The sequence below is a fragment of the Beta vulgaris genome, chromosome 5 (assembly GCF_026745355.1).
Source record: "Beta vulgaris subsp. vulgaris cultivar EL10 chromosome 5, EL10.2, whole genome shotgun sequence".
In the NCBI taxonomy this organism is placed as follows: domain Eukaryota; kingdom Viridiplantae; phylum Streptophyta; class Magnoliopsida; order Caryophyllales; family Amaranthaceae; genus Beta; species Beta vulgaris.
Window position 1 is genome coordinate 2,598,837 of NC_079206.1, and position 24,753 is coordinate 2,623,589.

A 24,753-nucleotide genomic window follows, 5' to 3' on the forward strand; every position below is an offset into this window, starting at 1 on the left:
CCATACAACATTTATTTAAATAAACAAAAAATCTTTAACGTAAAAAAATGGAAGTGGGTTGTTAACCCACTAGAAATAGAGTATTAAAAAATTATTAAAAATGATGAGTTGGATTTCGTTATTTATTTATTTCTATTAGTAGTGGGTTGTTCACCTAATTTTTTTTTCCACATTTTAAAGTTCTTTTGAGAAAAGTAATAAATATTCCTGAATTGCAGGCACCAATCAAATTAAAATTTACAACTAATACAATGTCGGACCATTAAATAAGTTCGGTCCACCATGATAAAATGATGCACAACAATATATTTATTATAAGTTTATAACTACATAATATATCACAAAATTAATATAAATACATTGATCATATCCACCAAAAGTCATTTTCTGGGAATTAGTCTAAGATCATACTAGTAAACATTTATTTAGAAGAATTAACACTAGCAATAATTATCCATATGACAAAAAAATAACCTATATTATTTAGGGTAATAATCAAACACAGAAAATACCATTAGAAGCAACCGAGAAACGATCCGACATCGTTTTCCTAACCAAGGACGACCTAATATCAGGAGAAAATCCAACTTCTGGAACTTCAGGAATAGTAGAAAGCCCATTGGGCTTTTCATAGACAACAAAGTACCTACCATTATCAACCACTTTATCATCTTTTTCTTGGATATTATGATCATCAAGTGGATCCATAAACCATGGATCAGGGCTGGTACTAATATTATTATCGTAGTTGGGCTTGGGCTGATGATTGGGCTTATGGGCCTTAAAAACAGACCGTAGAAGCTTCTGGAATGTTCTGGAGAGCTTGGAAGATTCAGGCTTCTTCGAGTGAGGTGGCGCATGATAGTCATCGGAAGGAAGATTACGTGGCATGGAGAAGGTTCTAGAAGAGGTTATGATGGCTGAGTCGAGTTGTTTTTGGAATGAGTTGAGTTCGAACGAGTCGTAAAGAGTGCTACCACAATCCCATATTTGTTTCTTGTTGCTCGTAAGATTGTTTTTGTTGTTGTTGTTGTTGTTGTTGGTGTTGTTGTTGTTGGTTTTTGAGGTTGGTGAAATGTTTTGTAGTTGTTTTGGTGGTTTTTGTTGTTGTTGTTGTTGTTGTTGTTGTTGTTGTTGATGTGTTTGAGGTTGAGTTTGAGGTTTTTTGTGTTCCATGTTTATGCAAAAATGAAGAGAGAGAAAAATGGGGTTTGATATGGGTTGTTTCTTTGTTGGAGATATAAAGTGGGTAAGAAATAAAGGAGAGAGAAAGAAGGGTTAATAAAGTATTAGGCAAAGAGGAAGCACATTCCGCGGTTTCTACGTATGGCAATGGGACCAATCAATTATCAATTCACGTAGTAGTACTAAATACTTTCTTTTCTTTTTGTGTATGGTCAATGGTTCAAGGGAGTCTCATGTTGTGGCCTAGATGAGTAGATGCATCCATTTAGTGTTATTTTATTTAAATACTATTGCATTATTATGGGTTTCAACTTTCACGTTTATGAATGTAGGATATGATTATATATTTCATTTGGAAGGAGAAAATGGACTAGGCGTCAAGTCAGGAATCACAAGTTAACGAGATCAATAATATTCTTAATAAATTTATCGTTTTTCACCAAATACCCCTGACAAATTTAAAAAATCACCATATACCCTTAATGTTTCAAAAATGCACCATATACTCATGGATTTCGAAAACTATGCCTCATATATCATTTTTCTAACTGTCGTTAACTCACTGTTAGCTTTAGGCCATCATTAAGCCCTAACCCTAATTCTAATGTAACCCTAACCCTTACTCTAATCCTATCCCTAAACCCTTCCCCTAACCCTAACTCCTAGGCAGCCCCCACCCCTCCATACCACACCACCGCAACCCCTAACCCTCCCCTCCCCCACCGCCGCAACACCCATCCGTTCACTGCCGGCCTCCCCTAATACCCCTTGCGCTTTCGTTCACCGTCGATTCTCTCACCCCCTCTTTGTTCACTGTCGATTCTCACACCCCCTCTTTGTTCACTGTCGATTCCCCCACCCTCTCTTCGTTCACCGTCGATTCCCCCCCTCCCTCTTCGTTCACCATCGATTCCCCCACCACCCGCGCAAAAATTCGACCCACCCCCTTTTCGTTCACCCACTCCCTGCGCAAAAATTCGATCAGGTGTGGCGGCAAATGATGCGACGATGAACGAAGAGGGGGAGGGGGAGAGGGAGGGGGAGGGGAGGGGGATGCGACGGTGGAAGGGAGGGAGGATGCGATTGTGGAAGGGAGGGGGATGCAGCGGTGTAGGGGAAGGGGTTGGGGGTGGGAGTTGGGCTTGGGGTGGGTTAGGGTTTGGGGTAAGGGTTTAATTTAGGTTTAAGATTAGCATAAGGATAGGAGTTAGATTAGGGTTAGGGTTAGATTAGAATTAGGGTTTAGGGTTAATAATGGCAAAATCGTAAATAAAGCTAAAGATGAGTTAATGGCTGTTAGGAAAAGGGTATATGGTGCAGAGTTTTCGAAATTCATGGGTATATGGTGCATTTCTGAAACATCGAGCGTATATGGTGAATTTTTTAATTTGTCGGGGGTATTTGGTGAAAAAACCGTAAATTTATTTTTTTAAAAATATCTTTATCGTTCTCACTTTACCACTCAAATAAGAGTATTTAATTTATATGATATAATAATAAAATATATTTCAAAAACTTATCGGGACCACTATAAAAAAATATATGGCCCGCGGGGGTCGGACGACCTTTGCCAACCTCCCTTGTAGTTGTAGCTTCACCCCTGAATTGGAGAGAATGAAGGGAAACGAAGGAGATCATGGTAGCAAGGTAGTTTTCCTTGTTTGGATTCGAAGTTGGGTGAATATACAATTTTGACTATATACTTTGTTCCCTTTCTTTCTTGATCCTTCCACTTCCTCATCTATCCCTCGCCTTCTTTTTCTTCCTATATTGTTATCCAAACATAATGTTGGTATTGTTAATTACCTATTAATAAAAATTATATGAATAATCCGAAAGTACATATCGAGATCAATATATGCTTCTTCCGTTCTAAAATAAGTGAGACACGTACTTTTTGCAACGAAAGCTCTCACATATATTTTAAAAAGAAGTGTATTGCTTATCTTAATTAGAATAGAGAAAGTATAATAAGTTCTCGCTTGATGACTATAGATATTATCTTTTACGATTAAATTTAACAAGATAGTAAAGAGATAATGTGGTGAATAATGTAAAAGTCTAAATGATGAAATAGAAAAATTATAGATAAAGTATATCTTACTCGGTTTTATAATTGTGTAATACACGAATTGAAACTTGAAAGTAAAAGCCAAAATAATGTCTATATTGTACTTTTATTATCAGGAAAAGGTCGTTAAAAGGAGTGATGATTTGCTTCTAACTACAATTTTTTATTTATAATATTGGACTTTGATTATTATTTCAGTATTCTGGACAACGAATGATTATTGAATCAAAACCTCAAAGGACAATGGAATCACAAGAAATAATGATAGATAAGCAATAATGGAAAGTCAATCACAATCAAGTAACCATAGAAAAATAGAAGAATGATTCGGAGAATTACGTGGAAATTCCAGTGAAATGTGTAAACAACGACGAATACGCACTATGGACTATCGAGTGAATGAGATGATAAAAGGAAAGGTGAAAGCTCTTGAAGTCTTGAACGATGGTTCAATTATTGACTCCTCAGCCGTTGTCGGTATGTTCATTTGTAACTTAGTTATTTTTTTTTAGCAGTACAAGCTTATCGTTTTTGTCAAATCTCAGTTCTTTGAAGTCTGTGAGTTAAGAAATAGACTTATGCTTGCCATTTATCAACATATCCATGATCTATATATTGAAGGCAATAATCAAGTGGTTAACCATAAGTGTTCTGCAACGGCACCACGCTTTCTCTTGGACCATCCAACCTTCATTGAGGGATGTTTTTATGATAGCCTTTATAAAAAAAAAAAGCCCACCGTAAGAAATTAATATTAGCCACGAATTTGTCCACGTCAGTAGATGACATTTATGGCTAATTATTATGGATATATTCACATATATTTTATATTCACATATTGGGGAAAAAACCGATCTGAATCGGATATTCGAAAATTTTGGATCGGATCAGATCATCGGATATCCGAAAACAAAAAAAATTGAAATTTTCAAAGGAAAAATTCATAAAAACAAGTTTCGGATTAATTGGATCATCGGATATTTGGTCTTACAAACGTATATTTTGGACCATATATCCAAAACTTTTCGATGTTTCGGATATCCGAAAATGAAAAATTCCAATCCATATCCGGCCAAAAAAGTTTCGGATATCTGATCTGAAATATCCGAAAACTAAAAAAGCGGATCAGATATCCGAAAAATCGGATCGATCGGATTACCGATCGGATACTTATGAACACCCCTGATACTGCTAATTTCAACCAAAAAAAATCTTTAATGGTTAAATGTAATATGTTCCTTCCTAATGAATTAAAAAAGTGTTTTGAACAACTTACAAGTTCAAAGAAATTGACGATCCAAGAAGTAACAACCCTTCGATTTTTCAAAATTGTTTATTTCTCTATCTTATTCATAATTCCTATTCATACTACACCCATATTGATTCATACTATATATTCCCATTTTGCATTTAAAGTAGAAACTGGATGGAAGGTAGAGGCGAAGATTTTGACGCTTTGAAACTTAAAAAAGTTGTAGTTATTATGATCTTGGCATATTGGCAAAGAGGTTATTTATGAATAAATTTGATCCACTAGCTCGGAAAGGGTTATGGTCTTATGGACAATGCATTTAGTATTGTGAAAGGCTAGCCTCAGTGGTACACGTTACATCTAAAATCACCATGTATGCAGATCAGCAAATGAGCCAACGAGGTAGTGTCTAGTGTTTGTTTTCCGTAATTTCACAGTTTCTTTAATTAGAAGACATAAAATCCAAAAGGCAAATGTGTCGGGTTCATTTGTTATCGTTTTTTTTTTCAATTTTCAATTTTTTTGAAATTCAAAAACAAAATATGAAAATTAGAAAAAGTAATTTTCAGTTTTCTGTTATCAATTTTCGAAATTATCATGTTCAGTACAAGTATCACTAAATTAAAATTTATTATACCCCTTGTATCATATGATTTTAAAATTTATAAAATCAAAAACTGAAAATTTATAGCGATATGGCCAATAAGGTTGAAACTGCTTGGTTGAGCATAAAATATAGTCAAAATTGTTCCAGCTATTTTAGAGATGTCCTAATGTGTAGCGCACATTTCCTAGTGTATGTTGACCCAAAGAAAGTGCGCGAGCATCTAGGTTCTAGGATTAGGGGAGAGACTAGAGAGTAGAGAGGGAGAATTAAGCTAACGAAGGAAAGTAGTGTCCTATATGGTTGAGCTGGACTACAAACCTACTCAACAAGAGAACTCTTACTGACACCGGTAGTTAGATTATGGACATTGCTACATCTACTCGGTGAGTAATCTACCCACTACTAATAAAAACATTAAAATATTATTAATAATGTGAGTTGGATTCCACTATCATCACTTACCATTACTCTCTATTAGTGGTGGATAAATTACCCGGTGGTTAGACTAATTATTTTCCTTAGATTATTAGGGTAATTGGATACATCACATGCAATACAATGATACATGAATAACTTCGATGTACAAAGTATCGTGATATATCATGGTCAACTTATTTTCAGTTAAGTTCAGTTCAGTCCAGTTCAGTTCAATTCAGTTCAGTTCAGTTCAGACCAGTTCAGTTCAATTCAGTTCAGATCAGTTCAGTTCAGACCAGTTCAGTTCAGCTTTTGACAATACTTTTACTCTCATATATCACTATTCATTTCAGTTCAGTTCATTTCAATTCAGTTCAGTTTAGTTCAGTTCAGTTCAGTTCAGATCAGTTCAGTTCAATTCAGATCAGTTCAGTTCAGTTCAGATCAGTTCAGTTCAGCTGTTTTATGCCGAAGAGAACATGCCCATAGTACGTAATAACGTAGAGTAAGGCTTATTTACTCATGTGGAGCGAGAGAGAAACACGGTACTCATCTAACTTTTTTTTTTTTTTAAAAAATCAAAGTAACATCTAGGAAGTAGTATTATCTCCGTTTCTTAATAAGTGCAACACTTTTCTTATTTGAAATAGTCATAATAATTAATAAGTGCAACCAAGCTCAAAATGGTAAAAAAAACTCAATATTATTACAAATATGTCACCAAAAACTAAGAGGGGACCATAACTTTTGTGTTTCATCACTCGAATTACTCTATTTTATTGTGGACCCAACTTTATCTCTCTACATTCCTTGGTATTCCCTCACTTTCTTTATGTTGCACTTATTAAGAAACGGAGAAAGTATATAATAGTAACCTTCATTTTTAAATAAGTATGACGTTTTGATTTTCATGTTTGTCGGGTCACAACTTAAACCATCGTTATTTTTACTTAAATATTTGTGAAAGTTATAAATTTTGATATTATGAAAATATTCATTTAAACAAATCCAACACCATTTTATGATTATTTTTGTTTTTATAATTAATAGAAAAATACCGTCAAAGTGAAGTATGTGAATAGTGTAAAGGTCAATCTTTTACCCCTTAAAAAATTTCAAAAGTCAAAGGAAGTATAAGAAAGGTGGGCATCTATGATAACATCGTAACTTATTGTGATAGAGTGTCCGATATTTGTCATTATTTTAGCTTAATTTATAATACTATCTCCAATTCGATCTATGCATGAGTTGCTATATATATTTAGTTTAAGTATAAAAATGGTTATTTTAAAATTATACATACATTAAATGAATCCAACCATATCTTATATATATCAAAATTATACTTATAATAATGCAGCCAAAGTTAGTATGTAAATACTATTACAAAGTCAAAGTATTGCATCTAATAAAAAGGTAGAAAGTACCAACTAGCTAGTAATTAATTATTCCATACAATATAATACTCAAGGATGATATTGATACCTAAATGCTATGCTCATCAACCATATGTCATCACATGCATGTGTATGAATGCCCAAATATCAATCATGCAAGTGAGAATTCTTAATTAGCAATCCTTTTTTATTATTATTCGTGGAAATTAGGACCAACTACCTAGCTAGAGTAAATTAAGATATCAATACATATATAGTCAGGTAATCCATATGAATAATATATTGATCAGGTGAAAGAATGAACCAAATTTATAGTCAACGTACACGATCTCTTATATTGATAACCAACTTTGTTATAATAAACAAAAATCCTTGTCTCTAGGCTCTAGCAAGGAAAAGCAGACCCTGATGGATATTGAAGGATACTATCTAAGCTAGCTACTCTCTCCTATCCGTTCCGTTTCTATATTAGGGTTCCTCCTTACTACAACTTCACACACCTAATATATATACTCTATCCGTTTCAAAATAGTTGCACCGTTTGCTTTTTCACATTTGTCAAGACGTTTTCTTGAAAGTTAATATTTCTAGTTGTATATAAATAAAAATTATAAAAAGTTGATATTTGAAATCTTGTATTGAGACGAATTTAACAAGATCCCACTTAATTATGTTTTTTCTTATATAATAGTAAGAAAAAGGTTGTCAAAATTAGTTTATGAACAATAACCAAATGCTAAATGATGTACTCCCTCCGTCCCAAAATATAGTTACCATTTCATTTTGCACAGTCTCCAAGACGTACCTTGACCTACGATATCTTCTATTTGTTATTAGTAAAAACTATAAAAAGTTGATATTACGAATTTACACATTAAGACGAATTTAATTAGACCCCTCACGAATATGTTTTTTTTTATACTTTAGTAAGAATAATATTTAGTCAAAGTATTTAAAATTTGACTCTCAAAATAGAAGTGGGAACTATATTTTAGAACACGAGTAACTATTTTGATACGGAAGAAGTATATCAAGATCGTTGTGGGAGTAAGGTCAGGCAATAGCATTAAAGTAATCCTTACTATTTCCAAGTATAGTAGCCGACATACAGCAGTATGAACTGAACACGCATATTAATGGCATCATCTAGATTGTTCTACATTTCTACTCAAGAAGGCCGTGAAAATTATCCCTTTGACAGCCGATTTTGCTTTAATATTGCATGAGACTCATTAGGGTTCAACATTAATCCACGCTTAAAAATGCTATCCACTTATTATGAACGGGAGTTAACTCAAGAAACAAGGGCCACGTTCATTTACTCACATTCATTGATGATTGGTAATGTTTTCATATTAGTTGATTAACACAATATCATCCAAATTATGATTTTTATTATTTCTAATATTCAAATTATTTTTAAAAACTTATATTTTAGAAGAATACATCAAGAGTGATAATCCAGAAATAGTTTATATGGTAACATTTCGATTTTTGAAGTAGAGTTTGTCTTGTAAGAGACTGCCTACTTTTAAATTAAAATTAGGCGATGGTAAGTGATAAGTGTGTTTCAAACGTACTTTATGGACTCCTTTTAGCTCATTTTGATCCTCTTTCTCCCCTTTCTTCCCTCTTTATTCTCCCTTTCCCCTTCTATTTCATTCACTTGATCATAGTGATTTTTGCTAGATTTTTAGTCATTTTTGACCGAATTTCTAGTACATTTGCTTTCACCTTGTTTTGCCATGTTTTTGATATAGGTGAAATTACTAAGATGGCTACGATTTGTAAAGTTGGAAAAGGTAGCAATGAAAACAAAGCACACATTGATAAATGGTGCACTTGCACCATTCCCCATGTCCGCTCGCACAAAGGAGCACATTGCACAATGAAATCTTGAATGGAGAACTTCAAATGGATATAACTTTCAAACCACAAATCGGATGAAGGTAATTCCAGTTGGAGATGAAAGCTCGTTTCGATATCTTTCCAACGACTGGTCATAAGCTTGATTTGGATATAAAACGAAGAAGTTATGCTCGTTTTAAGTTGAACTGTCCAGTTTGAGGCAAAACGGTGAGGTGCGCCCGCACCTGGTTTTGGTGCACCCGCACCTCTGTTTGGTGCGCCCGCACCAATCGTTTCCGGAAAATGGAGCTCGTGGCTTCATTAAACGAGGTTTTGTTTTATTTCGAGGGGTTACGCTTTCATTCTAGTTTTTACTGAATATTTTAGGGTTTTGTATTAGAGAGAAAACACTTTAGTTTCCATTGATAATTGAGATTAGTGATCATAGGCTGTGATTCGATTGACATTCATCAAGGTACTTTTCATTCAATTCAATTCAAAGTTTTAGTTTTTATTTCATTCTTTCGTCTTTGTTCTTACTTTTGATTATTCTAGATCTTTATTCTCTTAGTTCATAATTGCATTTACATTAGTTTAATCATTACTTAATCATGTTTAGCCTTAGATTAGTCATAGATTATTGTTTAATTGCTTTAACTCCATGATTAGTGAGTAGTTTCATAATCTAGGGTTAGGGTGAAAGTATGAATTAGGGTTTTAAATATGATGTTGATGTGATTGTGATGTATGAGAAGTTATGCATTGATCTTGGTGTTTTGAGACCTTAGGATAGATATTGATCACATTTATACTTTGGTATTTTGATTTCAAATGTTCTTAAATCGGATTTTGAACTCTTTTATCATCCCCAAGAATCAACTTAATTTCTATACCAAGATATTGGATGGAAATTAAGGGGATCCTTCATTAGGGGTTTTCCAAACTTATTGAATCTCTTAATCAATTAACTAAAGACCATTCGAGAGAGGATTTAGTTGATTGATTAAGTGATTACTCTTGAGGACCATTCGAGAGAGGACTCGAGTATTTTAGAGGAGAACTAAACCTTGCATAATCGTCTTTGTTGCTTCACAATCGCATTAACAATCATATCCGTTCTTATTCATACTAGTAACCTTAACTCTAGTGTCTTTTATTTGATATTTAAACTCTGATATTTGCTTGTTCTAGTTGATAGTTAGTCTTAATTGTTACCAAACATCTTTCAAACCCCCAAATACCTTTCAATTAGGTAGTCTGGACTTGATAGACTTTAATCAATCTCATTTTCCCTGTGGATCGACCCTTGACTTGCCCTTACTATTCTCTTAGTAATTGCTGGTTAGGACTTATAAATATTGTTTGGAAAGCGGTTCTTAGTGCCTTAACGACACACTAAAACCTCTTATCAGTAAGCTCAATATTAAAAATAGAATTAGCCCAATAGTGACTAGGTTAATTTCTTTCGGTGACTAATTTAATCCGTTTAGTTACTAGGTCTACTTTTATATTAAAATTAGACCTTCTCTTTTAATAATGGGAAATTCTATATGGTGACCCTCAATTTTTTTAAATTCTATTTGGTAGACAATTTTTATCTTTCCTCTATTTGGTAACCCTCTACTCAATTTTTTTAATTTTATTTAACCTTATTGTATTTTAAAATCATTTTTAAATTTAAAAACTGATTTTTTTAATTACAAAAAACTGATTTTGAAATTTTTTTAAAAAAACTCAAATCCTCCCCCACCATTACCACCCATCCCACCCTCGTTTCCCCTCCCTTACCCTGTGACCACCGCAAATAGAGGCCACCCCTACCCTTCCCTTCTCCATTTCCGGTGCCCCCTCCATGTTTCCGGCGACCCCTCCCTTTCCCTTCTCCATTTCCGGCTCCCCCTCCATGTTTCCGGCGTCCCCTCCTCTTCCCTTCTCCATTTTCGGCCCCCTCCCCTGTTTCCGGCACCCTCTCCCCTTCCCTTCTCCATTTCCGACCTCCTCTCTTATCGAAAATAACCTCATCCCAGAATCCACTCTCTTTCCCTACTCCTGCAAAACCACCTCGACGAAACCGATTCCCTGGAACCTTAACCTACAGGAAAAGCGGAAATGGAGTAGGGAGTTGGGGAGGGGGTCGAAATTGAGGAAGGGGTAGGGAGTTGGTGTGGCCGAGGTCAGAAATGTAAAAGGGAAGGGGAGGGGGCGCCGGAAACAGGGAAGGGGAACCGGAAATGGAGAAGGGAAGGGGAGGGGGTGCCGAAAACAGGGCTGGGGCTCCGAAAATGGAGAAGGGAAGAGAAGGGGTCGCCAGAATGGAGAAGGGAAAGGGAGGAGGTGTCGGAAATGGAGAAGGGAAGGGGAGGGGATGCCGGAAACAGGGATTGGGCGCCGGAAATGGAGAAGGGAAGGGGAGGGGTCGCCGGAATTTGTTGTGGTCACAGGCTAAGGGAGGGGAAAGGAGGGTGGGATGGGTGGTAATGGTGGGGGAGGATTTGGGTTTTTTTTTAAATTTCAAAATCAGTTTTTTGTAATTGAAAAATCAGTTTTTAAATTAAAAAATGATTTTAAAATGCAGTAAGGTTGAATAAAATTAAAAAAATAGAGTAGAGGGTTACCAAATAGAGGAAAGATAAAAATTGTCTACCAAATAGAATTTAAAAAAGTTGAGGGTCACCATATAGAATTTCCCTTTAATAATTTTTGAAGTAAAAAATGGTTGAAGTTATAGTATTCTATAATATATATGTATATCAAAAGTTAAAGTGTTGTTACTAGTAATATAATGACATTTGTATTTTAAATATAAGTAAAAAAGACATGATTGTTTATATGTATAATTTAAAAGTCAAAGTGTTGCTAATACAAGTAAAATCCATCTATTAAATTTGGCGATAACTTTTTCATCATATAAAATGAAAAATTGCTATTAAGAAAATGTTCTTGAATTTAATCTCGATATGTATTTTACAATAATTAACTTTCTATAATATTTTCAAAATTGATAGTAATTAAAAGGGTCAAAGATTTATATTGATGAGAGTAAAAGCTAAACAATTGCTAGCTAAGTACTATTTTCAATTTTTATGTGTGCTTATAGTTTCAACTCTTTCAAGTTTCAACAATATATATCGAGTCTAAATGACAGGAACCAATAAAAATTAAAAAGGGCACGTACAGGTAGAGTAAAAACAACTTGATGTAGCTGTCAGATGGGCAGCTGGGGAAGATCTTCTGATCTAAGATCAATCTACTAAATCAAATTAAAGTACGTACTCTATTTTGGATTAAGATCAATTTAATTATACAGATTAGTTATACTAATTTATAAGTGTCGTGTTCGAGAAGGTACTGATCTGGCACACTATATATGGGAGATATAAGTGCAATAAATCTAATACTCCATAAGAAAATTGTCTTATTTGGAATTAAGATTTGAGGTTGTTACCTGTAGATTAGACATTATAGTGACAGGCTAGGATAAACCAAACAAACCTTAAATGGACCTCATCCATAAGAAAATTTAGTATAGAACTAATGGTAACACGTATAATCATTGGTGGGAAATCCCACCAATGACTATGTGAAAAAAAGGGTCACTAACATTATAAATAGGTTTCTTAATTGACTACCCCTGACGAAAAAAAAAAATATTCACCAGATTCCCTAATTCTTTTCAAAATTCACAAGATACCCCGCACTTTTAGAAAAAGGAAAAAATGCTCTTTTGTTGACGGATGTTCGTCCTCCGTTAGCGTTTATTTACAAGTTTTCTCTAAATCAACCTAGTTAGCTCCAAGTCAACCTAATTAGTCCTAAGTCAACAATATTAAGTAACGACCCTAACACACTCTCTCCCTAACCCACCCACCAACCCACCAAACCCTAACCCAACCCCAGCCTAACACCCCCAACAACCATAGCCCCATCAACCCCTCTCCCTCACAGTCACACCTCCCCCTCCCCACCATCCCACCCCTCCTCCCCCACCCCTTCAAATCCCGAGCTCAATCGCTCCCCCTCCCTATCCCTTCCCCCACCCCTTCGAACTCAGTGGCGAATGGGCGAACTGGCGATAAGGTGACGACTGGGGGAATGGCGGTGATGACGACCAAACTTGCGGGGTGCGGCAGACTGGAGGCCAGACTTGGGGTTCACGCGTGTGGGTTCCTTCGTTTCTCTCTCTTCGTTTTGGTGTTACGATGCGCCGGCGAGAGTGAAGGAGGGGGAGGCGCGAGGGAGGTCGAGGGGAGGGGTGGCTGGCGTGGGGGCCATCGGGGAGGGGGCCTGCATGGGTGTTGCGGGGGAGGGGGAGGCAGAGGGGGGATGGTGGAATTGGGGTTGGGTGGAGGCTGGAGGGGTCGGGTTAGGTTAGAGTTAGTTAGGGTTTTTAAGGTTACTTAGGGTTTTTAGAGTTATTAGGATTAACTTAGGATTTTCAGAGTTAATTAGGATTTTTTAAGATTAATTAACGCTAATGACTAATGGTGTTAACCGCTGTTAGTCATTAAGAGTATTTTGTGTCATTTTTTTAAAACTCAGGTGTATCTGGTGAATAAATTTTTTTGTTAGGGGCTGTACAGAAACTGTAAATCAATCATCTAGTCTCCAAGATTAAAAGATAAGTCGGTTATATTGTTAAGGCGACATATATTCGAGATCATTTAAGAACTTGTCCACTAAGATACCACTTAACCTGTCCTTAACTTCCCACATAATACATTATTATGCATAGAATTATAGGAGATGAATTCAAAATTTAGTCTTCCAAATCTAGAGTCAACTCTTGCGGAATAATTTATTTTATCACACAAATTGTGAATATTAATTTTATACTGATTAAAGATAGAAGCTTCTACTAACAGACCCACCATCCTAGCTTTAAAGTCTTACCTCGCCTAATCTCACCGTTGTGGCCTCTATTCTCGCCTGAGTTTAATCCCTCCCCTCCTTTTCCTTTCCTTAGTCCATATTTTCTCTCTCAAAATGTTTCATATCAATGTCTATATACTACAATTGCACCCCTTACCAAGTATGTACTTTTACAAATTATTGTAATTATCTTGATAAAAGTTTCTTCATAAATTAGTATTACTATTTTGTACCACCTCTAAAGTAATATTAACTTCTTATAAATAAAAAAATGGTGTAAACAAGAGAAACTATATACTTCAATTGCTAATTTGCTATCACTGCAATTTATATCCACCTATAATACAACTTACAAGCATTTTAAGACAATTACCAATTCACTTAGCCGGTAGAGTTCCAACTTCCAAGGAGGTGATACCTTGGACCTATAACATATTTTCTTGTCTCCCATGTACCAAAAAGGAAAAAGAAACACTAGGAATTTTTCGACATTTCCGATTAAATTTTTGTGTTCCTAGCTATTCCATAGGAATAGGTTGGCGAGTCTCTTTCTTCTAAAGAGGACAAAACCTTTATAAAAAGAAAAAAAAGCTAAACTTGACTAGATGTACTAGCATTCTTCATTGCTATTTGCTAACAATGGATCTTGCTTGTATGTAAGGTGAGTATACACAAAAGACACAATATCACACCATCACAAAGTATATTCTACTGTAAGGAATTTCCTAACCAGAAAATATCTCCCACTACTGTTATTCTTACATGACAAATTGAACCTCTAAATAGGCACAAACTACACAATTTTTCCTCGACAGACTTCAATATACAGTTAGCAAAAGTTACCCTTAAATGTATCCTGCCAAACTACAAATTACTGCCTAAGAAGCTTGACTGAACAGTGAACACTGGCCTGTATTTCAGAAGCAAGTATATCAATGTGAGTGTACTTTACCCCAGTACTAATCCACAATATTGTTGCTAAAGAGTTTAAACTGTTTCGCATCGAGAATCAACTTCCTGAAAGAAGACACAGCGCCTAGAAGTCCAGCACCAGTAAAGATGACGATGATCGAAATGTTAACCAAGTAAACTGCTGATTTTTTTGATGGTTTATGAGTCATGTTGTAAAGAAGCATAGGAAGTATGAAATCCAAGGGTATGAAACCAATAGCTCCTACTACACTGCTGATGTCTCCAAAAAATGGGAGCATTGCCGCGAAAAATCCACAAACTACCATGTATGCTGTACGAACTATTATCCTTGGGATCAAGTTTCTCTTAGAGAACATTTTATGGTTTGGATCTGCTGATTTTTTCTCCATTATCTCGAATGCTACTTGAGAGTAAACCTGTTCAAATGCTTAGTTTTAGTCAATTTGAAACAACCTGTACTAGTATTTAGTTTCAATCTTTTCACCAAAGAAAAAAGTTCAGAAAATAGCTAATAAGTTTCAATAACAGAAAGTATACATAGTTTCCATAATCTGATAATCACCTAGAATACTAGAGACACTAGTATCCTAACATCCAAGTTAAATTCACAGCTAATATGAAGCTGTGAATCAGTTATGACAAGGAGAAATAAATCCGTTTCAAGATAACAAGTTTAGACATGTTCAAATGAGAGTTTTTTGGAGATGAAAGAAATGAATTAAGCCTTAGTATGTAAGGTTGATAGCTCGAATCTCCTGTGCCTATTTGTAAAATGAATCTATTTTACTAGCTTCGTCATGCCTCCTAAGTCCTATAGACCAAAAAGATGTTTAAAGTACAAAGGATTGATACATCCAATTAAAGAAACCTATATAGAAAATCTATTCCCCACTACTGGTGCGAGGCCCATATCAAGTGGATTTACCAAAAGGCCTCTCTTTACATGTTCAGTGGAGAACTGTTCTCTAAATAGCCTGACTCAATCCAAATAAATTGCATTGAATAAGAATCATACGATAACAAAGTCCAAAATTTCCACGTATACGACGCCTTGTATATTATTCAAGAGATACATACTAATCAAATTAGGACCAAAAGCAGGAAAAAGGAATGATGGTACTTGAGCTTACCAAACCAATGGCGAAAAGCTGGAGAAGAATGAAGATGACAGCAAGTCCTAGAACCCAATCAGGAGCCAAAGCAGGTCCATTATCAGGCAGGAAGCTTATAAGTATGTTGGAAGTGGATTTGTTACCAAACACATAATACCCAGAAACAGCAATTGCATAAAATGTGATAAATATGACAGTGTAGCACATCAGAAGGCCTTTAAACATCTTCCCAGTTGCTGGTGGAGCCAAAGTTGCCTACAAAAAGATGTGATAAAAAATATTCTAAGTTTATATCATAATCCCTAACAAAAACCTGATATCTAAATTTATAAAAGAAGTTTTTGTAAAAATGGGGGATGATATGATGAAATCTACAGAGAAAATTACTTGTATTTCTGGCAGTATACCATTCCCGAATATTGCAGCTATTATAGAGATGGAATTGAATGCGTTAAAAACTCTAGTAGCCTCTGAAGAATCCAATGAATAATCCCTTGGAGGAGCATTTTTTGAGGAAGCTGCATAAATTTTGCATATGATACAAGCAGTTCAATAACTCGAGCATAATAGAGCACGAAATTCATGTAATAAATCACTGAGTAGCTGGACTTTAGTGCAAAGTCTAGAGCTGATCAAACATGGACATTTATCTTTCCTGTCGGAACCAGCAACACCCGATGGCTTTCGAGAAAAGGCCTAACTCCATCACTCAATCCCCTAGCCTAAAATAGGCCACTTTTACTGTCAAAGGACCAACTCAACCAAAAGTTTAAGCTTATGGTTGGAGTCCCATGAATAGTTTAATACTCTATCACGATTCACGCCCCCTCACGCGAGATCCCGTTATTGGGCTTAAAGTGTAGATGCAACACAGGTCTCCCTCATACCTGGCGCTAATTCCACGTAGAAAGGAGGGGGTAAATGAGATTTGAACACGTGATCTTTATGTCACGTTGACTCTGATACCATGTCAAAGGACCAACTCAACCAAAAGTTTAACTTTTGGTTGAGTTGGTCCTATCATTTACAGATACATGTCCAACCCAACCTGTGAGTTGTGAACATCATGCTAATTACAAGAACAATCAAAAGTTACCAAATTTAAGTCAAGAGGCCAGAAAAGAAGTAAACAGTCCACCTTTGAGACAATAGAGTAGTTCAATGTATATAGTTCTACATGACAAGAGATTGGTAGTCTATTGAATCAATTGAACAATATTACTCCATTACTAACCTGCATGAATGCATGCACCAACCACTATGAAGGTGTAGCCCAAACTGAGAACCAGAGAACCCAAGTTGATGTATCTGAGAGAGTGAAAGGATGGGAACTGAGAGAGTACAATCATCACTACTGTCACCATAGCTATGAATTGATACAATTGTAGTGAACCATGTGGCGAAAGACTTGTGTACATGATCTTCAATTCCAAAAAAGAGTACAAATTTTCAGTATCAGAGAGTATAATAAGCAAAATGTAGTTTGCTATCAGATAAAAGTACAATGAGCAGTTTTGATATGCAAGTGTAAACCATGTAATTTGCTTTACTTTTTGCCATAAACTAAAATTTCCTGCCCTACTTGACCTTAGAAGATGATTTATGTGTGGTGAAAGTTGGGATAAGAAGAAACACAAAACAATGTTAAACATACCAAGCTCTTCATTAGTTTAATTAATTATCAGTTGTGAGTTAACTAGCTAGATTGATTTGGGCAGTTCATTATCTACCAAGAATTGTCTCCACTAGTTTCAATTGTGTTATTAATCACTGATGCGACATGACAACATGAACAAAACTGACATGATATTAATCTGAACACGATCCGATTTGATCAATTTGGCACATTATTTTTATGGAGTTTTTCATATATTTGTTACCAATGCGATATCAACACGAGATCCAAGACAAACATTGTCTATCTACCCCAATTGCTAGATCTAGGGCTTGTTCAGCACAACTTTAAAGGTAGCTTTTAAGTAGTTTTTAGCTTTTGAAAAATTATTTAGTGTTTGCCAAAGCAGCTTTTTCAATAGCTTTTGTCAAAAGCTACCATTTTTACTTATTATTGACATGTTAAAACTTGGTCAGCAACGTAATATATTACCGAACACTTGATCTAATTCTATATAGTTTTATTCACAGCTAAAATCTAATAGCTACCTCCACAACTAACAACTATCATTGCCGTATAGGCCCCTCGTCTCCACTATTTAGGGGTAAGGCTGCGTACATCTAGACCTCCCTGAACTCTGTCTTTGTGGTACGTATCTACATTGGCTTGTAAGTTGTTATTTTTGTTTAATTTAACTCTTCAGAATGATGATATCAATAGACCATTCCTCTTTCTCTATTGGCTCTCTTTTATCGTTTTATTTGTAAAGCATAAAAATTGTTAGTCAAAATAAGTGACAAAGTGACTAAATTAGTCTAAATTAGTCCCTTGTATCAAGCTAATAATATATCCAGAGAAAGCAGGATTCAAGTCCTGTGAGTAATTCAAAATAAGCATACAAATCATGTTGCTTATAAATTAAATGTTAGATAAAGATCTCTAGATGAAAGCTACTTTTGATTAGTACTTGATGATAATCATAACATTTGTTGAAAAGTTAATCTCAACTTTTGAAAAATCAAAGCAAAAGGCAAACATTTGTTGACTATAGATAGCAAGTTCTAGAAACTTGATAGTACTTATACTGCTAATAATAGTAATAATAATACCTGAAGGCATTGCCCAGCAAAGAGGATTGCTCCTATACTTATTCCGGTGTTAATGGCCGTTTGAATGAATACCACGAAATAAAACATCCAGCCAGACCCTATAAAAACAATATTTACTGATTAATACTTGAGTAATTAATTTCTCTATTTTTTATATTATTATTGTTTATTTACTTTCGCTTAACTTTTCACAATGATTAAATACCCATGATCTGAGTCATTAGGGTATGTTCATGATCATTATCATATGATACTTGAGAGCTACCGGCTTTTACTTTACTGATATATATTTTAAAAGTTACATTTATATAGAAGTAATTATGAAGATAGATCAAAAATTATGTTCGTTGTATAATTCATTGTAGTTCTTAGCAAATTAATGATTGAACTCTTACCACATAAACATATAAGAGACAGAAGAAGTAATTGCTTTCAATCATCTCAATAGAAAAAGTAATTGTTAGGTGCAAGTGTGAGTAGTATTTGTCACATTGAAAAAGTAAGTAAAGAGCTTTCAATTTATGATTCAAACGGACTACTCCTATTGCCAATTGATTTTAGGATGGAACCTCGCAGTGGGCTTTGGTTTGTGGGCTTCTGAGTTTCTCTCCCTTGTGTTCTCCCCAATCTGTTATAACAATTTTTTTCTTTATATCTAAGTGAATGTTTAATCTTTCAAGTAAGAATCAAATTTGTAGTTGCCTAGGTTTGGAATTCTCTATTGTTAACTATTAATCTTGAGATTCTACATCAATGTATAAGCACGTCTTCGCTGTAAAGCCTATAATCCCTTACTTGCATCTTACTAACTGCCTACAAATACGTTTTCCTTGCTAGCTCATATTTCATGCATAGTAATAATACCTCGATTATTACTACAAGGAGAAAAGGGATATACTTGCCAATTGCCACCAAGAAGAGCAGAAGTATATGCACTGCTTTTGTACCAAGTCAACAACAAGCACATGCTATGCAGCAAAGATATCAATGAACTTCTATGAAATGATTTTACGGGATTCAGCAAATTGTTTTGATCGTGGGATATCATCGAGAAATAGGAATCCGTGTTATCAAAGGATTTCCCGCGATTATTTCTAGTATAGAATGACTCAATCATCCACTTTGGTATCTTATTGAACAAAAATAGTGATATTAATATATATTCGTATAAGAGTTTAGTAAGATGGTATCAAAGACTTGAGATTAAAATTCATCTATATCACTATAATGTGTAGCTTCCTATATACCGAAAAAGAAATTTAGTATCTATGTAAATGTCGATTAGCTAATGTTCTTTATGGTGGTCACAAAATTAAATTATGTTAATATCATGAGCTTTTGTGCTCTCTAAATATCAAAATTATAACAATGCTCAATAATTATAATCCCACAGTTTGTGTTCGTTCTAATTTTTGCAGTATGGAAATATTTATGATGGAACATGACCAAAAAAAAAAAAGGCGTGTTTGACTTCCGCCATTGTTCATCTCTTTCCCATTGATACATAATAACAGCGCACCCCCACTGTCCCACCAATTGTCTCACCAATAATTTTACTTTCTCTCTCCTAATTCCACCACTCCTTACACACCACGTGTACCCTTGTATTAACTATAACCTGATCCTAAAATATTGCCATTTAATTCTCACTTTAATTTTCATACTGGGAGAATAAGACAAATGCTAACGGCCAACGGGTGTCTATCATCGTATTTATATACTTCATCCATTTAGAAATAGTTAGCACTATTTGTATAGTGATTTACTATTCACATAATCACATGCTATACTTTAATTGTCTTAGATGATTTATATTTTAGAGAAAACATGGTCATAAGAGATCTTATTAGGTTCGTTTCAGTGTATATATTTTTAATATCAACTTTCTATAATTTTTACTTATTAATAATTATAGATATTAATGTTCGAAAACATACATTGGCAAATGTATCTCTCAAAGTAATTTTTGTAGTAAATAACTTTTGTGTTAATATAAGTTACTTATCTAGCACTTCGTTATCCTTTAGCAAGATCAAAAAAATTTAAACACACAAAAACAACAAGACATTTCAGCTCACTGATAGAAATTTTGGGGACGCAGCGATGGACCTTCATAATATTACATTAATAAGAATTGTACAAATATATTTGTGAGATCACATATCTCTCACTTATCTCTTTGATAAAATACTGGTTTCTATCCCTAAAATTATATTATCGTATTTTCTATATATTTCTACATCACATATCTTTGATTTTTCACAAGATATTTCTAAATATATCATAACTCGATTTTTCTAGACTACACCGCTTATATTTTTTTTCATTAAACATCTAGAATTTTTCTAAATTAACCTCTAATACATAAAAAAGTTATTTAGTTTTAAAGTACTAGTCAAATTAATGGCAAAATAGGTTCTTTATAGTTAAAAGTTATCAATATTGGTAGTAATTTTTCAACGACTAATAATAGTAGGAAAAAAACAAAAGTGAGTGTTAGAAAAGAGTACCTAACACATCGGAGGCGAGTTCACGGAATCGAATATGACGACGACCTTGTTTCTCACAGTAATCAAGCACCAATGACATTAAATAATAAGCGTAAAACGTTACTAATCCCATAACCGTTAAACATAAAAATCCTAATCCCCATCCTAATCCTCTAAATACATACGGTAACGTCAATATTGTTGGCCCCACTATCGCCGTCGTTAGATGGTACCCAGCGTGCCACCATTTCCCTGCATTCGTTTTGCGATAAGTTATTTGAATTGAGTCCGGATTCTCTAGAGTTCTAGTGAAACTCGACAAGGTAGCGTTGTATCTAAACCATACATTTTAAAATCAAGGGTTCATATGGGCGGGAGGGGAAAATTAGGGGTGGAATTTGATGAGAAAAAATAGGGGAATTTTGGAAAGAGAATATATGAGCCATTGATTATTTTTTTTTATTGAATGCTTGATATTGCTCAAACTCTACCTTGACATATTTGAACTAGTAACGTGACAACTAAATCAACGCGTTATAAAATTTGATAATAATGTTTAATGTAGTACCTTTCGATTCGAGGACGAATTGAGCTCCGGCGTCGTTTGTGATATCGGAGAAGGTTATGATTCCGGCATACTCCTTTGAAGTAATGGGATCTTCAGGAGGCATGATTTGGTTTTAAGAGGAGAGAGAATCTTGGGAGATTTGAGTAATTTGATGTTTATAACATTGCTGAGAATTTGGTGTTATTAGTATTAATTAAGTATAGAATTATAGAAAGAGAGGAAAGAATGAAGGAATTACAAAAAATGCTTTGCTTGAGTTGATTTGCTTTGTGAAGGAAGGTGGGGTTATTAATGAATAATGATTAATCTAGATTAGAATTCTATGGTTTGTAACTGTGTATTATGTGATTTTGAAGAGAAAGAGAGAGAACTATCAAGGTGGAAAGTGTGGGAAAAATGAAGTTAGTTATGAATATATATAGAAATCTGTAATAGCGGGAAACTAAATGGGGTTAGTTTTACTTTTTTAGTGTTTAGGAATTAGGGGAAGGAGGCCAAACTTTGGTTTGCAAATTTATGTTTTAACACCTTCAAAAATTATCAAAAGAGACGGTTTAATTTTAATATATATAAAAGTAGACCTAGTTACTAAATGGATTAAATTAGTCACTGAAAGAAATTAAACTAGTCACTGTTGGGCTACTTCTCTTTTTAAAATTGGACTTATTGTTGCATAATTTTAATTTTAAAGTAGGCAGTTTCTTAAAAGACAAACTCTAATAACACCTTAGGCATTTTTTTGTTTATTGTAAATTGTCGCTCATATTTGGGTTATGTTTGGTAACATAAGATGAAATAGAGTTGAAATTGACAAGTTAGCTCAAAAGAGCTGAATTGATAAGGTAGCTGAAATTTTCAACACCTTAATTTGGGAAGCTATATTTGATATAGCAACTCAATTTCAGTCAAGTTTGAGCTTAAAATTTATTTAAACTCTTAACCTAAACACGACTATTGATTTTAGGCGACTTAACCTTTTTTAACACCTCTTATCTAAGGTGACTTAAATGTGTTACCAAACAGAGCCTTGGTATAACCAAATTATTGTTATCCAACAAGATATTCAAAAAGCGATTATAAGAGGATTATATTGCCACCTAGAGATCGATAATGATTGCATAAAATGGAGAATTGTAAAAATTTATTTTTAATTTTAGATTCACAACATTCATCAAGTTGACTTTATAATTAGCATTTTAAACTAATTTGCTTTTTAAAGAAATAAAGAAATAGACTCACAAATTTTTGTTTTTATTTTTTCATTATTGAAACTTGTCTTTTCTCCAATTTTCAATATTTTAAATATTTAAGTGAATCAATAAAAAAATAGGCTAAGATTTTAATAAATATAGTGGCTACAATTTTACTGTAGTTATTGAATAATCATTTTGTGTTCGAACTAAAAGTTTTATGTTGTTGATACTTCTAATATATTATATATATCAAACGCCATTTTAGAGATTTTTCTAAAAGAATTAAATATATATAAGGTATTTAAATTTAGATATTGAAACTAGGTCAAAAGTGAAATTAATCCCAAAGAGTTTATACAAGTGAATGATGATGTATCATGTATAAAGTATAAAGTATAGGAGAATGATGTATGGCGGGCAACTAGGAATTTTAGCAAGTTGGATTAGTTTAAGTTGAATGACATAACATGGCAACCACAACATTATTGAAGATCTAGAAGTACATTTCTATTCTTTGACTACACATTGATAATGCGATTACAAGGTGATAAATTTGAATTTAACAATGTTCACAAATTATTTGAGTGTCACTGTAAATATTTTGACTATTTTTGTGAACTTTTTTAATTATAGATAGAGTAACCCCATAATTACAAAACATATATAGATAGATTAATGACTTTTGTGAAAATACTCTTTAAATATATCTTATAAATACTCAATCAATTGTAAAACACAAATATGAAAGGTTAAAAGGGACTTCCCCCACCAACCTCTTATCCAAACAAGAAAAACTAGTTTCCCTCCCTTTCCTTTCTCGTTTCTTCCTTCTCTTACTCCCAATTTCCTCTCATCCAAATAAAGTGTTAGATATACTATTTGATAATAAAAACATAATTAATTTACACGATAACACATTTATTTTTGGGTTTTTCTACGAGATACCCCTGTGTTTTCTCAATTTCTACATTATACCCCAAGCTTTGAAAAATTTCACAATGTATCCTCAAACTTACCTTTTTTTAATGCACAATGCTCCTACTATTGATATACGCCATTAATTTCGTCTACTTTTTATAATCCGGTGGAACGAATCTAATTAGTGAATAATCCCTATAAGGGTTCAACTATGTGTAAGTCAAATTAGTTTCAATAAATTAAAAAAAAAATAAACGAAATTAGGGATTTATAATCAGTAATTTGGGCATAGGGCATTAAAAAAGATAAGCTGAGGTATCGTGTGAAATTTTTAAAAAGTTGGGATACAATATATAAACTGGAGAAACACAAAGATAAGAAAAACTCTTTTTTTTTTTAAGGGAGATAATACACTTATTTTCTTGCCCACAATAAACTATTTATTTCAAAACATAGGAAATACCCTCTAAACAAATCCTTAAATTTAAACATAATGACCAAATTTTATAAGGTATTTTAATTTTTTCAAGGTGTCCCCAAAACTTCATTAGATCATACTCCCTCTGTCCCATAATATAGTGCTTGTTTCTATTTTACACGGTCTTCAAGATGTAACTTTGACCTTTAATATCTTCAATTCCGTATTAATAAAAAATATAAAAATTTGATATTATGAAACTACATATCGAGACGAATCTAACAAGATCCCTTATGAATATGTTTTTTTATATATACAAATGAGAATATTCGGTCAAAGATTTTAAAGTTTGACCCACCAAAAATGAAATAGGCACTATATTATGGGACGGAGGGAGTATGAATTCTTGTAACCCATGATTTTGTTGGAACTGCCTTCCAAATTAGCACACACGTGGGCGTGGAGGTATTGTGTAACGTCTTTACTCTTATGTCTTATTGTGTCTCCACTAAAGTCTCAACTAGTAGTCAACAAGACCACATTCATTAATAACAATTAAGTAATTCACACGTTCTTTTTGACTCTTGTTCTCAAGGCTTTTTCTATCTCCTTTATCAAGTTTAGACTTTGTTTTTGTCATTGACATAAAAACCATACAAAAACATTCAACTTGAGAAATATTTCCTAACATTTATGAAAAGAGTAGTTGATGACTTGATCGTAGGTTAGAAAACAAATTCAATCAATATAAT

General features: G+C 33.9%; 2 protein-coding genes across 3 annotated transcripts; both read right to left on the bottom strand.

The window, feature by feature from the left end:
- Positions 1–283: 283 nt before the first annotated feature.
- On the bottom strand, positions 284–1,280 carry LOC104892663 (uncharacterized). The gene has a single exon (XM_010678651.4). It carries the CDS (start codon positions 1,174–1,176, stop codon positions 496–498), a length of 681 nt encoding a protein of 226 aa, XP_010676953.1. The 5' UTR covers positions 1,177–1,280; the 3' UTR covers positions 284–495.
- Positions 1,281–14,332: 13,052 nt separating this feature from the next.
- On the bottom strand, positions 14,333–21,967 carry LOC104892183 (probable GABA transporter 2). Of its 2 annotated transcripts, XM_010678023.3 has the most exons (7): positions 21,473–21,967; positions 20,926–21,156; positions 18,416–18,513; positions 16,926–17,112; positions 16,079–16,209; positions 15,710–15,946; positions 14,333–14,995 (listed from the first exon to the last, which is right to left on the bottom strand). In XM_010678023.3, exons 1-7 carry the CDS (start codon positions 21,573–21,575, stop codon positions 14,606–14,608), a joined length of 1,377 nt encoding a protein of 458 aa, XP_010676325.1. In that variant the 5' UTR covers positions 21,576–21,967; the 3' UTR covers positions 14,333–14,605. The 2 variants fall into 2 exon arrangements, with proteins under 2 accessions (XP_010676325.1, XP_010676326.1); XM_010678024.3 differs by lacking the exon at positions 20,926–21,156 and having other exon boundaries at positions 21,473–21,965.
- Between the last annotated feature and the right edge of the window lie 2,786 nt (positions 21,968–24,753).

Bases quoted from the DNA above. Each gene is read 5' to 3' on its own strand.
- LOC104892663 (XM_010678651.4), bottom strand. From the start codon at position 1,176: ATGGAACACAAAAAACCTCAAACTCAACCTCAAACACATCAACAACAA.
- LOC104892183 (XM_010678023.3), bottom strand. From the start codon at position 21,575: ATGCCTCCTGAAGATCCCATTACTTCAAAGGAGTATGCCGGAATCATA. The intron at 18,514-20,925 runs GTACTCTTTTCT...TTGTTTTTATAG, and splicing joins ACTCGCCTCCGATGTGTTAG to GGTCTGGCTGGATGTTTTAT. The intron at 17,113-18,415 runs GTATTATTATTA...TTGGAATTGAAG, and splicing joins TTGCTGGGCAATGCCTTCAG to ATCATGTACACAAGTCTTTC.